Source organism: Cetorhinus maximus, chromosome 32, assembly GCF_964194155.1.
Source record: "Cetorhinus maximus chromosome 32, sCetMax3.hap1.1, whole genome shotgun sequence".
In the NCBI taxonomy this organism is placed as follows: domain Eukaryota; kingdom Metazoa; phylum Chordata; class Chondrichthyes; order Lamniformes; family Cetorhinidae; genus Cetorhinus; species Cetorhinus maximus.
In genome coordinates, this window is record NC_135910.1 from 14974531 (window position 1) to 14987921 (window position 13391).

The 13391-nt window shown below is 50.5% G+C and overlaps 1 protein-coding gene across 5 annotated transcripts in view; it reads left to right on the top strand.

Moving 5' to 3' along the window:
- clasrp (CLK4-associating serine/arginine rich protein) overlaps positions 1-13006 on the top strand; it is a 42287-nt gene extending 29281 nt beyond the window's left edge. For 3 of the 5 annotated variants that reach the window (XR_013573925.1, XM_078533248.1, XM_078533249.1), the window contains exons 19-22: positions 116-162; positions 1637-1719; positions 9858-9885; positions 10516-13006. Coding sequence is in view for 2 of the 5 variants with exons in the window: in XM_078533248.1 (XP_078389374.1) it covers positions 116-162; positions 1637-1719; positions 9858-9885; positions 10516-10558 (201 nt within the window). In the remaining 3 variants the exon portion in view is untranslated. The remainder of the gene's footprint in view (positions 1-115; positions 163-1636; positions 1720-9857; positions 9886-10515) is intronic. The other 2 variants (XR_013573924.1, XR_013573926.1) reach the window with 1 other exon arrangement.
- Positions 13007-13391: the final 385 nt, after the last annotated feature.

The window sequence follows — 13391 nt, forward strand, 5'->3', positions numbered from 1 at the left end:
AAAACGTTAACTCTACTTCTTTCTCCACAGATGCTGCCACATCTGCTGAGTTTTTCCAGTGCTTCCTGATTTTATTTCGCTTCCCCTGAACTGTGTTTCTGTTTTTTTTTCTCAGGAACGCGAGGATGAGCTGAGAGCAATGGCTCGAAAAATCCGACTAAAGTAATACTTTTCTACTCACTCCGTCTGTCTCTGTGCGCACAGTAAATTACTGTAAAGCTGCTGCAATCTCTTCCCTGATGAGCATGTAGATCTCCAATTGGTGTTACTGATCGTGAGAGGATGGTGTGGTGTGGATCCAACACTGGCAGCAGGGAAATAAGCTGTTTTAATTTATACATTCTTTGTATTTTGAACAGTTTGCATGCTTCTCCCAACCTAGCATGGCAGTAGCTCTGCCACCTGCCCTCTCTTCCACCTCCCACTGCTACCGGGCCCATTCTTATCACCCAATCCTGGTCTGTTCTTATTGCCCTGATACAGGCAATGATCTGTTGTTGTGGCGTCAGATACGAGCTCAATCCTGTTCTCATTGAGACCCAGCGCACATTTCCCACCCCCTTGCCCTGCAGCTTTGCTGCCTGAGCACTGCCCTGCCGAGATCAGCTAATGTCCGCGGTTTAACCTCAGACCCTCCTGGCTCGATAGAAACTATGGTGGGATGTGCTGCCTATTTTTCGTTCGTCCAGCTTAGAAGGAGGTGAGAAATTTCTTCTCTGAGGATTCATTAATGTTTGGAATTCTCTTCCTCAGAGAGCAGCGGAGGTTGGGCCTTTGAATATATATTCAAAGCTGAGATAGATTTTTGGTTGAAAAGGGAATCAAGGGTTATGTGGGGGGGTGGTGGGGGTGCGCACAGACAGGAAAGTGGAGTTAAGGCAACATCAGATCAGCTATGATCTTATTGAATGGCGCAGCAGGCTCGAGGGCCTGAATGACCTAGTCCTACTGCTAATTCCTATGTCCTTTAAGGTTCAGTGTAGAATAGAAGGTTAACAGTATCCTCAGCTAAAACTGATTTGCTGAAGAGTTCAGGCGTACTCTGTGCATTTTCCAACACCCCAGCAGAGGGCAGGGCTATCAACAGCTGAGGGGTAGGTCACTGTTTGAACTGACTTTCCACAAGGTAGCACCTGAATTTAAGGTATCTCAGTGAGTGAATTCCTCAGAGCAGAGTTAAAACCTGTCTGATCGTTTATTCTACAACACCTTGTGCTGGCTCCACAATTTGCCTGCGGCCCCTTGTTCCATCAAGAGCAGTATAAAAAATAATTTCCCTGGTTAACAGCCGTGACGCCGTGTGTTTGTGCCCCAGCACTGTACTAGCCCACACGCATGGTGTTGCTGTTCCTGCCAGATGCCTAGGCTTAATGGTGAATAATGTCCCGCCAGTGTGGCACTGTAGGGGCTTCGGTGCTTGTGAACGCAGCCAAGGCAAGCCCCAGTAAATTCAGGAGAGGCGGAGGCCGAAGCTTTCCGATGGGCAGAAATACCCGTGCTCCTCTGGGCGCTCGTCCTGAGCTCCGATAGCCGTGTAGAATCTTGGAGTTTGGAACTGCGCGATTGTCCGGGCGTCTGGCGGGCTGAGTGATGCAAATGCTGCTTTTTCTGTTTTTTCTTTTTTTTTGCCATGCAGGGAGAGAGAACGCAGAGATAAAGAACGGGACGAGTGGGAGAAAGAGTACCCAAGAAGAAGCCGCTCGTGCTCGCCAAGGCATGGTACGTATTCGCTGTGAGCCGTGTACTCGGGGGCCCAATCCGCCTGACTAACTGGTTGGGGGTGGGGGGGGGCATCACTGCTCAGTTTTAACCTCGTCTACCTGGGCAGTGATCAGGAATTTGGTTGGGTGGGGTGGGTGAAGTTGGCAGGATTGCAGTCCCTTTTACCCGCTGCTGTGGAACCTCTGGTCTCCCCCGGGGAGGACAGGGGTGTGAATGCGCTTCACGCTACAGGACTGAACCATCACACGAAGATGATTTCCCATTGAGCGTCAGCCATGACTCAGTTGGTCGAACTCTCCCCTACAGGCCAGAAGATTATGGCCTTCGTGTTGTACTTCAGTGACATGAGCGCAAAACCTAGAATGGCACAGCAGCACTGAGGGAGCGCTGCACTGTCACAGGTATCATCTTTAGATATGCTGATGGGATGAGAGGAGGTTCATGTGGAGCATAAGCACCAACATGGACATGCTGAACCGAAAGGCCTGTTTCTGCGCTGTAAAATTCTGTGTAACTTAGAAAGTTATCCACTCAGACCATCTCTTTAATAGTACAACTCCGATGATGCTGGTTAAGGCCACTGAAAACTTGGTCTGAATTTGCAATCAGCACCGTTTTAATCCAAAATGCCAGGGAATAGTTTGCAGTTTTGTTTCTAGATTTATCATAATGAGAGGAAATGCTTACAGCGCAGACTGGCAGGGGCTGCCCTGACCAATAATTATTCTTTGAACAACATTAAGAATATGACCTGATCATTATCACATTGTTATTTGTGGGAGCTTGCTGTGCGCAAATTTGCAGCTCTCTTTCCTACATGATTACAGTGACCACACTTTAAAAGTACTTCATTGGTTGTAAATCACTTTTGTCATGTCCTGAGCTTGTGAAAGGCGCCATGTGAATGCAAGTCTTTCATTTGATATGTGCGTTGCAGTGAGTCGCTGTGCCACCAGGTGGTGCAATAGCTTCATTGTGCCCAAATCCTGCAGCGGGTCCTTCTGTACTTCAGTGGGATTCGTTGGGTAACTCTGACAAAGGGATGGCACAGGCACATCGGGCCAAATGGCCTCTTTGTGCTCTATCATTCCATGAACCCAGCCTCAGCAAATGCAAACGGCTGTCACAAATGGAAAGGGGTCAGAAATGCAGATGCATTCTCAACGTTGCTGGCCTGTTGGGACAGTTTTGGGGATTTGCAGAATTGCTCTGACTGCACATAGCTTTCTCGGGACAGTTCCTTTGTGGCTGTTTGTCGGTCGCAGTGAGAGCTCTGGGGCAGCTGGTAACCGTTGTCAGAAGACCGAGTGAGAATTGGTTTTAAGAAAAGCCCTTCCTCACTGGCCTCGCTAATGTGTCCGGTTCTACCATAAACTTTATTCATGGAATTCCCACAGTATCATTTTCTACACCCAGCACGTGTTAGTGATATGAGCTTTTGGAATATATTGGGATTCTCAGTTTAATTGCTCTGGTATTGCTGCTGCCTGGGCCCAAAGCTCCAGAATTCCCTCCCTAAACCTCTCCTCTCTCTCTCTCAATCGCTCTCTCTCTCTCTCTCTTCTCTCCTCTCTCTCTCTCTCAGCAAACATTTCGGGTCACCTGTCTGAATATCTATTTATGTGGCTCAGTGTCAAATTTTGTCTGAACGCTTCCTGTGCAGCTCCTTGGGATATTTTACTGTGAGGAAAGGCGCTATATAAATGTAAGCTGTTGAGGGTACTTTGTGTCATGGTCCCCCCCGCCCACCCCGGCACAGACTGGGGAGGGAGGTCTGCAGATTCTGCTGCCCTCTGAAGTTTCTGTTTGTCACGAGGAGGAAACATACCTTCCTGGAAAAGTAGAGCTGTGTGGGAGGGAGGGACCTGAGAAACAAGCCTGTTGTGTTTTTCTCAGTCCTGCTGCGGTGCAGATTATGAACGCTTGGCATGGTTGAGAGAGAAAGAAAGAGCCATGGCATTATGTAACACTTATCACGTCTTTCAGAGACGCCCCAAAGCTATTAAAGCTGAATGAACCAAGTTTCTCTTTACACAACCTGTTATGGGCCAATTTTTAATTTAATTACACTCTAATTTTCTCCCCTCCTCCTCTCCTGACCGTGCTGACTCTGAACCAGACTACTTTTCCAAAGGTGCCAGCCACCCTTAAGTAGGCCCAATCCACCCGACTAACAGTAGGGATATTGAGCTGCGGGGGCATTGTGGCTCAGCTTGGACCTCGTCTACCTGGATCGTGACGGGAATTTCGGGTGGGGTGGGGTGGTGGAAGGTGGGGGCTGGTTTTATCATAAATAAAAGCAAAAAACTGCGGATGCTGGAAATCCCAAACAAAGACAAAAATACCTGGAAAAGCTCAGCAGGTCTGGCAGCATCTGCGGAGAGGAGCACAGTTAACGTTTCGAGCTGTTGAAGGTTCATTCGGACTCGAAGCGTTAACTGTGCTCCTCTCCACAGATGCTGCCAGACCTGCTGAGTTTTTCCAGGTATTTTTGTTTTTGCTGGTTTTATCATTCCTGCTCCTCTCCAACCCAGGGGTCAAATAGCACTACTGCTGCCGACTTGAGCGTTGGTGTGCCAGCTTGTCACACAGACGGGCGATGGAACTTGGAGCACCCTGGGGTCTGTGGGGTGCCATACAGTTCCAGAGAGCTGCACTCACCAGTGAGCCATCTGCAATGTCAGAGGCGAGCGCCACTGGGAGAAAGAACTTGCGTTTGTATAGTGCCTTTCACAGCCTCAGCCTGCCCCGAAGAGCTTCGCAACAATCTCTGAAGTCTAGTCATCGTATTGTAGAAACGTGGCAGCCAATCGGAACCCCGCACAGTCCTGGGCACGTGCTTAGTAACGCCGCTTATTTTAGCCCCTGATGCTTTCAAACCCCTATTCCTTTGAGATGGTGATGGTGCTGACCCATTACTGACAACGTGCCTGTGACCACAAGGAGGTGACACGCTGACTGTAAGACCGTGCCCTTTGCCAGCTGTGCTTCGCCTCAGTGTCAGTGGGTGTGCCAGTACTGCGTACCGTAAATAGGCTTTCCGCATGGTTTCTTTCTCTGCCTACTGGGCGAGACTCCACTAGCTGTACATCACTCAGAACCACATTTCTCTTTTTTTCCTCTCTCTCTCTCTCTCTCTCTCCTCACCCACCCGGCCACCCCCTCGTTCGAAAATTTGCGGTAACCTCCCGATACTCTCTCTTTCTTTCTGGTGGCTGTGTATGCAAATGGCTGCGTCCCCTGCTGCTCAGCAGACAGTGCCTTGGCCCAAACCACTATCTTTATTCATGACTGGGCCAAGCTGGGTCAGACAGGATTACATCCCCCAAGCCTCTGGGGTGCCTGTGACAAGGCTCGCTGCTGCTGGACCATAAAATATAACCCAAATGTGTGTCTGTGTATTAAATACCTTATATAAGCATCGCATTTTTTTTAAAATAAAAGAGGACAGAATCGAGGAGTGCAAACAGTACAGTTTTTATCTCCTTACTTAAAGGATATCACTGGATTAGAAGCAGCGCAGAGAAGGTTCATTCAGCTGAATCCCGAGATGAAGAGGTTAGCTTACGAGGAAAGGTTGGGCCTAGACTCATTAGGGTTTAGAAGAATGAGAGGTGATCTTATTGAAACATATAATATCCTGAGGGGGACTTTACAGGGTGGATACTGAGAGGATGTTCCCCCTTGTGGGGCAGTCTAGAACTAGGGGGCGCAGTTTAAAAATTAGGGGTCTCCCATTTTAAGACGGATGAGGAGAAATTTCTTCCCTGAGGGTGGTTAAGTCCGTGGAATTCTCTCCCCCTCGGCGAGCAGTAGATTCCGGGCCCTTGAATATATTCAAGGCTGAGTTAGACAGATTTTTGATCGACGGGGGAGTCGAGGGTTGTGGGCGACAGACGGGGAAGTGGGATTGAGGCCACAATCGGATCAGCCATGATCTTATTGAATGGCGGAGCAGGCTCGAGGGACTGAACGGCCCACTCCTCCTAATTCTCGTGTTCTCGCAATTCCCCGGACGGACAGCAGTCAGGATTGCACCATTACCGCTTGGTGAAACTGGAACTTGGCTGGTTCAGTCACTGTAAAGCAGCAACTTCATTTCTAATGTAACGTGTGTGTTCCCGTTCCCCAATCAGGCTGTGAATTGCTGACAAAGTGTACGGGGCACAATCAAACTGGCTCAATGTACCAGGTAAGGGCCCAATCAGTTGGGATTCCCTTCAGATTTGGGCTCGGGCACAAACACAGACGCCCACCCTCCCCCCCCCCCCACTCCCCTGTGTCCTACTGCAGTATGAGGATGGTGTCACATGAGGGCTTGCCTTCCTTACCTCAGTCCACCTCTGCCCTGATGTGTGGAATGCCACTTTAATTGTTGTAGTGCGCGCGCGGGTGCCTGCATATTCTCCATACCCGAAGCAGGGGATCACTCCCTGTCCCTGCCCACGCCCTATCACTGAAGCTGATTTCCAACTTGTTGTTTGAGATGAAAGCTGTAGCAGCAGCTTCTGTGCTGTGAGGGTCCAGTGTTTGAAGAGGTTGCAGAGGGCTCCCTTTACCCCTCCTCTGCCCGCATGGCTCCCCAGTGCTTTTCCTGCTGTTTTTCTCCTTTTAATTCTTTCAGGGGATGTGGGCGTCGCTGCCAAGGCCAGCATTTGTTGCCCATCCCTAATTGCCTTTGACCTGAGTGTCTCATAGACGTTTACAGCACAGGAGGAGGCCATTCAGCCCATCGTGTCCACACCGGTCAACAAAGATCTGATGACACTAATCCCATTTTCCAATGCTTGGCTCATAGCCCTGGAGGCTACGGCAACGCAAGTGGATATCACTCGGCTCGGCCATTTCAGAGGGCAGTTAAGAGTCAACCACATTGCTGTGGGCCTGGAGTCACATGTAGGCCAGACCGGGTAAAGTCAGGAGATTCCCTTCATTAGTGAACCAGACGGGTTTTTACAACAATCGATGGTAGTTTCATGGCCACTGAGACTAACTTTCAATTCCAGGTTTTATTATTTGAATTTAAATTGCACCAGCTGCCGTGGTGGGATTTGAACTCGTGTCCCCAGAGCACTAGCCTGGGGGCCTCTGGATTACCCGTCCAGTGACATTACCGCTACGTCTCCTCGCAGCAGGTACTTTAGCCGCACAGGCCAGAAAGGTAGAGTTTGCATTTATTAGAACCTATCGATCGTGTAGAATCAAAGTGTGGGAGGAGGCCATTCAGCCCTTTGTGCATCTGTGCTGGCTCTCTGGAAAAGCTTAGCCACTCAGCCCTATTCCCCTGTCTGTTCAAGTGTTTGGGTTCCAGATATTTATCCTGTTCATTCCTAAATGGTATTACGGTTTTAACTCCTGTTTCTGAGGGGAATATTTCCACTCCCCGGCCCTGCATTTTAAAAGGCAAAATCCCCCGGCCTCTCACTTTATGTCTTTATGTCTTTTTTGATTTGGGAATGATTTCTCGTTACCAGCGGAAATACTATACCCCCTCTCTCCCCCACCCTCCCATCCTGAAATACCTTTCTCAAAACCCCTCACAGCTTTGCACACCTCTAGCAAGTTCCCCCTCTAAGCTTTCTCAGGATTTCACATCATCCGACAACAGCTTGCATTTATGTAGCACCTTAGGCTTAGTAGAGCACCTCAAGGCGCTTCAGAGAGGCATAAATCAGACATAATTTGGCACTGAGTCACCCTGAGGGGGAGGGTGACCAAAAGCTTGTTGGCAGAGGTGGGTTCTGAGAGTGAAGACTGGAACACTAGCTTGGGCTGAATGGCCTGTTTTCAGTGCAGCATCTATTCGGTGCCATTCTGCATCTTAAAAGAGGAGAGAGAGAGAGAGGCAGAGGCACAATGAAGCTTAAGGGAGGGAATTCCAGAACTTAGGGCCTTGAGGGGGAGTGTGTGCTAATTGCACAGAACAGAAAGTGCATGTCAGATTCAGCCCCTGATCTGCTTTGAGCTGGATAGCTTCAGCCAGGTGGTACATGAGAATTACCTACAGTGTAAGGAGGAGATAATCCCTCCTGATCCCTCCCGATTCAGTGAGTGCTGGGAGAAAGTGGGTTTGGACAGGACCGGGTCGGGCTCTGACACTCCATAAGGTTAAATAGCCTGCCAAATATCCCATGCCTCTGGGGTCGGCCTTGGCTCACTGGCTAGCTCTCTGGGTCAGGAGGTCATGGGATCAAGTCTCACTCCAGAGACTCGAGCACAAAAATTCAGGCCGATCTTCCCAGTGCCAATTACTGAGGGAGTGCAGCGCTGTCAGAGGTGCCATCTTTCAGACGAGGGCATGTCTTCCCTCTTGTACATGACTCCAAAGAATAGCCGGGGGACATTCTGCTGCTGTTCTGGCCAATATTTATTCCTCAAACCAGCACCTGATGCAGATTACCTGTTCATTATCACATTGCTGTTTGTGGGAGCTTGCTGTGCGCAAATGTTGTGTTTCCCACATTACAGCAGTGACTACACCTCAGAGTGCTTTGTTGGCTGTAAAAGCACTTAGCAACAACACCTTGAGGCCATGAAAGGCGCTATATAAACGCAAGTCTGCCTTGTGTGTAAAAACGAAGAGTGAATGAGGAATCCAAGAGTAGTGTGTGTTGCTGGAGTTTTACTCCAGCAGATGTCGGAGCCGTGAGGAGGAGCAGGGAGGGTCAGTAGGAGTGTAGCTCTTTTAAAAGCCAACCAAATGAACTCAATTAACAAAATGAGGGATAAAATAAAACGCAGCCCCTAAGTTAGGGTCACTGCAAAACCAAAAACAAAATTTAGAGGAAACTTACAACATCAAACCAAAATGTGGTTAAGAGGGTCGCTAAAACACCCCAGTCCCCGCGGTGCCCACCGGGCACGGGAGGCCTGGACGGTGCCGACAGACACCGCGTGCTCCCTCTCCAGGGACACTCGGCCGCGAATGTAGCCGCGGAAGAGAGCCAAACAGTCAGGTGGGACGAGCCCCTCCATCGTCTGCTGCCTGGACCTGTTAATGGCCGACTTGGCCAAGCCCAGGAGCGGATTCACGAGGAGGTCCTCCTCCCTCCCCCCCCTCCGCACCGGGTGTCCGTAGATCAGGAGCATGGGGCTGAAGTGCAAACAAAACAGTAATAAAAGGTTCTTTAGATAACTGAAAAGGGAGTGCAGCCTACAACACCCTATGTAGACGTGGTCCACGGACTCCACAAGAAGGGCAGGTGTCTTGGGAGTCGGTGAACCGACACGTCCTATGATTATAGGGGACTGCTATGTGCAACCCCCTCCACCCCAGGTCCCCAGCAATGGTTCCGTGGTCATCATCAGGCTTTTATTTCCATTGAATTCAAATTTGACCATCTGCTGTGGTGGGATTTGAACTCAGGTCCCCAGAACATTCCCCAGGGCCTCTAGAATACCCGCCCAGTGACAATACCACTATGCCACCACCTCCCCCCACTTAGCAACAACACCTTGAGGTCATGAAAGGTGCTATATAAACGCAAGTCTGCCTTGTGTGTAAAAATGAAGAGTGAATGAGGAATCCAAGAGTAGCGTGTATTGCTGGAGCTTTACTCCAGCAGATGTCGGAGCCGTGAGGAGGAGCATGGAGGGTAGGAGTGTAACTCTTTCGAGTTATCAACAGTCACAGATTGCAACTCTTTCGAGTACATTCACAGTTCTTGGTTTCCGGGAGTGGGACATGAACCCACAACCCTCTGATTCAAAGGCGAGGGTGCTATGAACTGAGCCACAGCTGACACCTATGTGCACTGTCCAGCAGGCTGTCTAAAGTACTGGCCACCATTCTGTTGCAAGGATATCCTTTCCCTTAAGGAAAGCTCAGCTTGGGATAACAAAGATAATATCAGGTCTTGGGAACCTCTCACATTATTTAAGAAAGTATCGGTTCGACGTCTCACCTGAAAGACAGCACCTCCAGCAATGCAGCACTCCCCCAGTGCTGCACCAGATCTGTGAAAAGGGGGATAGGAGGCTTGTTGGGACAAATGGCCGCTTTTTCGAAGAATTGCGTTGTACTGGGTGCAGAGGCCCGAATCGATGATGTTGCAGGTGCCGGAGTATCCACAAGTCACGGTGATGCAAGGGTTCCATCTCCCGATGTCACTGATTTCCTCTTCTTTTATCTGTAGGCCGTGATTACAGCAGCTCATCGCGAAGGTAAGAGACTCCAGTCTAGAGGCTGTTTCTCACTGGAAGGTGCCTTTTATTAACCGAGCTTCCCCTGTTTTGAGGGCTGAGTCCTTGCCGTGTGCTTAATGAATTGTAGAGACCAGAACTGTTCTAGTTTCGGCCCTGGGTCTGTGCTGAGGACATTGATCTCAGAAAGGGTGGGCAGCCAGCAGTTGCTGAGAGTGGCGGGGTTCACACTCTCCAGCATGACCCATCAACCGCTTCACGAGCTCCCTAAAAATGTTGTGAGATCCACCCCTCCGCCCTCCTCTCTCTTTTTACCCCCCGACCATCTCCCCTCCTCTTCCCGCTAGACCTCACCCCTCTCCTCCTTCCCAGGCCCCTCCATTCTGGCACCCCTTGCCCCCGCCCTTCCGGTAGCACTAGCCCTCCTCCCTCGGACACCTCTCGCCCCCGCCCGCCCCTCGAGCACCCCTCGTGTGATTCCCCCCCCCCTCACCACCCATCTCTGAAGAAGGCCATTCGGCCCCCACACCACCCTCTTTACCCCAGGCAGAACTGCCCCCTACAAACATTCAGCGCTGGGAGAAAATTGGTGTGGATGGCAGTGATTGTTACCTGAGAATAACCTGACTCTTTCATTCTCATGTTATCCAGGCGTTCTCGCTCACGCTCGAGAAGCCCTCACCATCGCCATTAGAGGCCACTGCTTGGCCATCCAACTGGCTCACTGACAATGAGCGTTCCCCTTGATTCATAGACACAGCTGGTGATGCAAGATGGCTCCATGGATACAGCTGAGAAGATAAGCGTGTAATAACTGCTGTGCGCATACGTGCGCCTGTATGTATGTACATAGGTATATTTATCGTGTCAGCAATGTACACAGATCCATTTTGGGTTGTACCTGCTGCCGTGTATAACCCAGGGTCAGAAGCAAAATGTGTCTGTAATTGTCACAGTTTCGCATAGTACAGTAAAACAGTGACCGTGTTTTAAAAGATGTGCTTCATGGTGGCTGTACCTGCAAACGGCAGTTTTTAACCTTGCTTTTTCTTCCTCTGACAACTGATCTTTTGTCTGCTTCCCCAGTCAAAATATTGGCAAAATGTCTGTGTGTGCGCGCGTCTGTGAGTGTGCGCGCGCCTGTGAGTGTGCGCGCGCCTGTGAGTGTGCGCGCGCCTGTGAGTGTGCGCGCGCACCGCGCCTGTCTGAGAGTGTGCGCGGGTGTCTGAGAGTGCACGCGTGTCTGAGAGTGTGCGCGCGTGTCTGAGAGTGTGCGCGCGTCTGTGAGTGTGCGCGCGTCTGTGAGTGTGCGTGCGTGTCTGTGAGTGTGCGTGCGTGTCTGTGAGTGTGCGCGTGTGTCTGAGAGTGTGCGCGCGTGTCTGTGAGTGTGCGTGCGTCTGTGAGTGTGCGCGCGTGTCTGTGAGTGTGCGCGCGTGTCTGTGAGTGTGCGCGCGTGTCTGAGAGTGGGCTCGCGTGTCTGTGAGTGGGCTCGCGTGTCTGTGAGTGGGCTCGCGTGTCTGAGAGTGGGCGCGCGTGTCTGTGAGTGGGCGCGCGTGTCTGTGAGTGGGCGCGCGTGTCTGTGAGTGGGCGCGCGTGTCTGTGAGTGGGCTCGCGTGTCTGTGAGTGGGCTCGCGTGTCTGTGAGTGGGCTCGCGTGTCTGTGAGTGGGCTCGCGTGTCTGTGAGTGGGCTCGCGTGTCTGTGTGTGCGTGTGGGCCCGCGCGCCTACGTGCGTGCATATTTGTGCATGTGGCCACCCTCTAAGTCTCTGGTGTGTGTGTAGGGGACTGGAAGTGGGGGATAGCCTCAGGCTAGTTTATGTGACTTTGCTGTGCTGGAGGGCTAAAGCATCAACACTAACGACCAGGTAATGTGAGTGGTACCTGCTGCGATTGTGCACCCTGTACGGCCTGGCACATTTAAAAATGTTTTGGTTTCCCTTTCCTGTTCAAGGACTGGTCCCTGTGCTTGCCTGATGTGTGCCATTGTGTTGTCAAAACCAAGCATGATGTTTAGTGGCAAGTAAGCGCACTTGCTGGTTTGGATGGAGAATAGATGCCTGTCCACACGGGGTTTGCCCCCCCGTAGGCTGCGAATTCCTGGACTGGAAGCCCTCCCCTCCTGCCTTTGGGGGGTGCAGGGAGGGGGCAATGGGGGGCAATTCCCTTGGGGAGGGCGAGAGTCTGTGACTGCATAGCGCAAACGCAGAACTGCGCCAGTGAAATGTTTGAGTTAAAGAAAGTACACCCTGACAGCTCTGCAGCCAGCTACTGCCCCCTAATGCCCACCAGCGCCAGTGGTAAGGCTCCCCCTGTACCACTTTGCCCCTGAGCAAAGGCCCTGTTGCCAAAGTGTCTCTGTAAATAACTCGATTAACAAATCTATGCATAACATATGGAGCAAAACGCCGTGGCAGAGAGTAAAAGGTTCACAGGATCTGCCTGGGCACAGCACCCGCGATGGCCAGTCTCACGGGCAGGAAACACCTGTCTCTTTCAGTGTTGGGCAGTTTGATTTCACAGAAGCGTTCTGCCTGGCGAGACTTTTTTTTGATTGCTGCATCCAAAAGGAAACCTACATTTTAAAAAAAATAATAAACACAACACTTCTGTACAGATTTGAGAGCAGAAGTTTTATTATGATTGAAGATGTGCGATGAAACCCATCTCAATCCCTTGTTGGGAGGCTTTCTAAATGCCCTGCCTCTGTGCTGCTTTAAGCAGCTGCCTGTCCTGGGCAGTCACTGCTCCGGAATTCAGAAGCTGTGAAACCGGCTTTGGCTCTTCAGACGCCACCAAGTTTTCAGCTGAACTTGAAATCTTTTCTGTGTTTTTTGAGTTGGATATTTCCTCTTCCCCAGCTTGCAGTCCTGAGAGACTTTCTGGGTTGTATTAACTCATAGGCATGTCTGTCTTGTTCTGTTCCATCACTGTGTGTACAGGAAGGAGGGCCCTGCTTGTGAAGGTGTAATTCTGTGATTATTGTCTCGCTGTGCCCACAGACTTGTTTGATTCAGGCTCCACCACTCAGCCAAGCATGAAAAGATTTTTTGGAGTTTTTGTCTTGTACAGTTTGTAATTTTTGCTTCAATTTCTGTAAATGTTTCTCCTTTAAACAAAAGTAAAAGTTTTTGTTTTCTCCTGATGGTGTTTTTTTTTAACTTACTTTTTCAAATGAGTGCTGCTCAGGTACAGCACGGGGTTAGATACAGAGTAAAGCTCCCTCTACACTGTCCCCATCAAACACTCCCAGGACAGGTACAGCACGGGGTTAGATACAGAGTAAAGCTCCCTCTACACTGTCCCCGTCAAACACTCCCAGGACAGATACAGCACGGGGTTAGATACAGAGTAAAGCTCCCTCTACACTGTGCCCATCAAACGCTCCCAGGACAGGTACAGCACGGGGTTAGATACAGAGTAAAGCTCCCTCTACACTGTCCCCATCAAACACTCCCAGGGCAGGTACAGCACGGGGTTAGATACAGAGTAAAGCTCCCTCTACACTGTCCCCATCAAACACTCCCAGG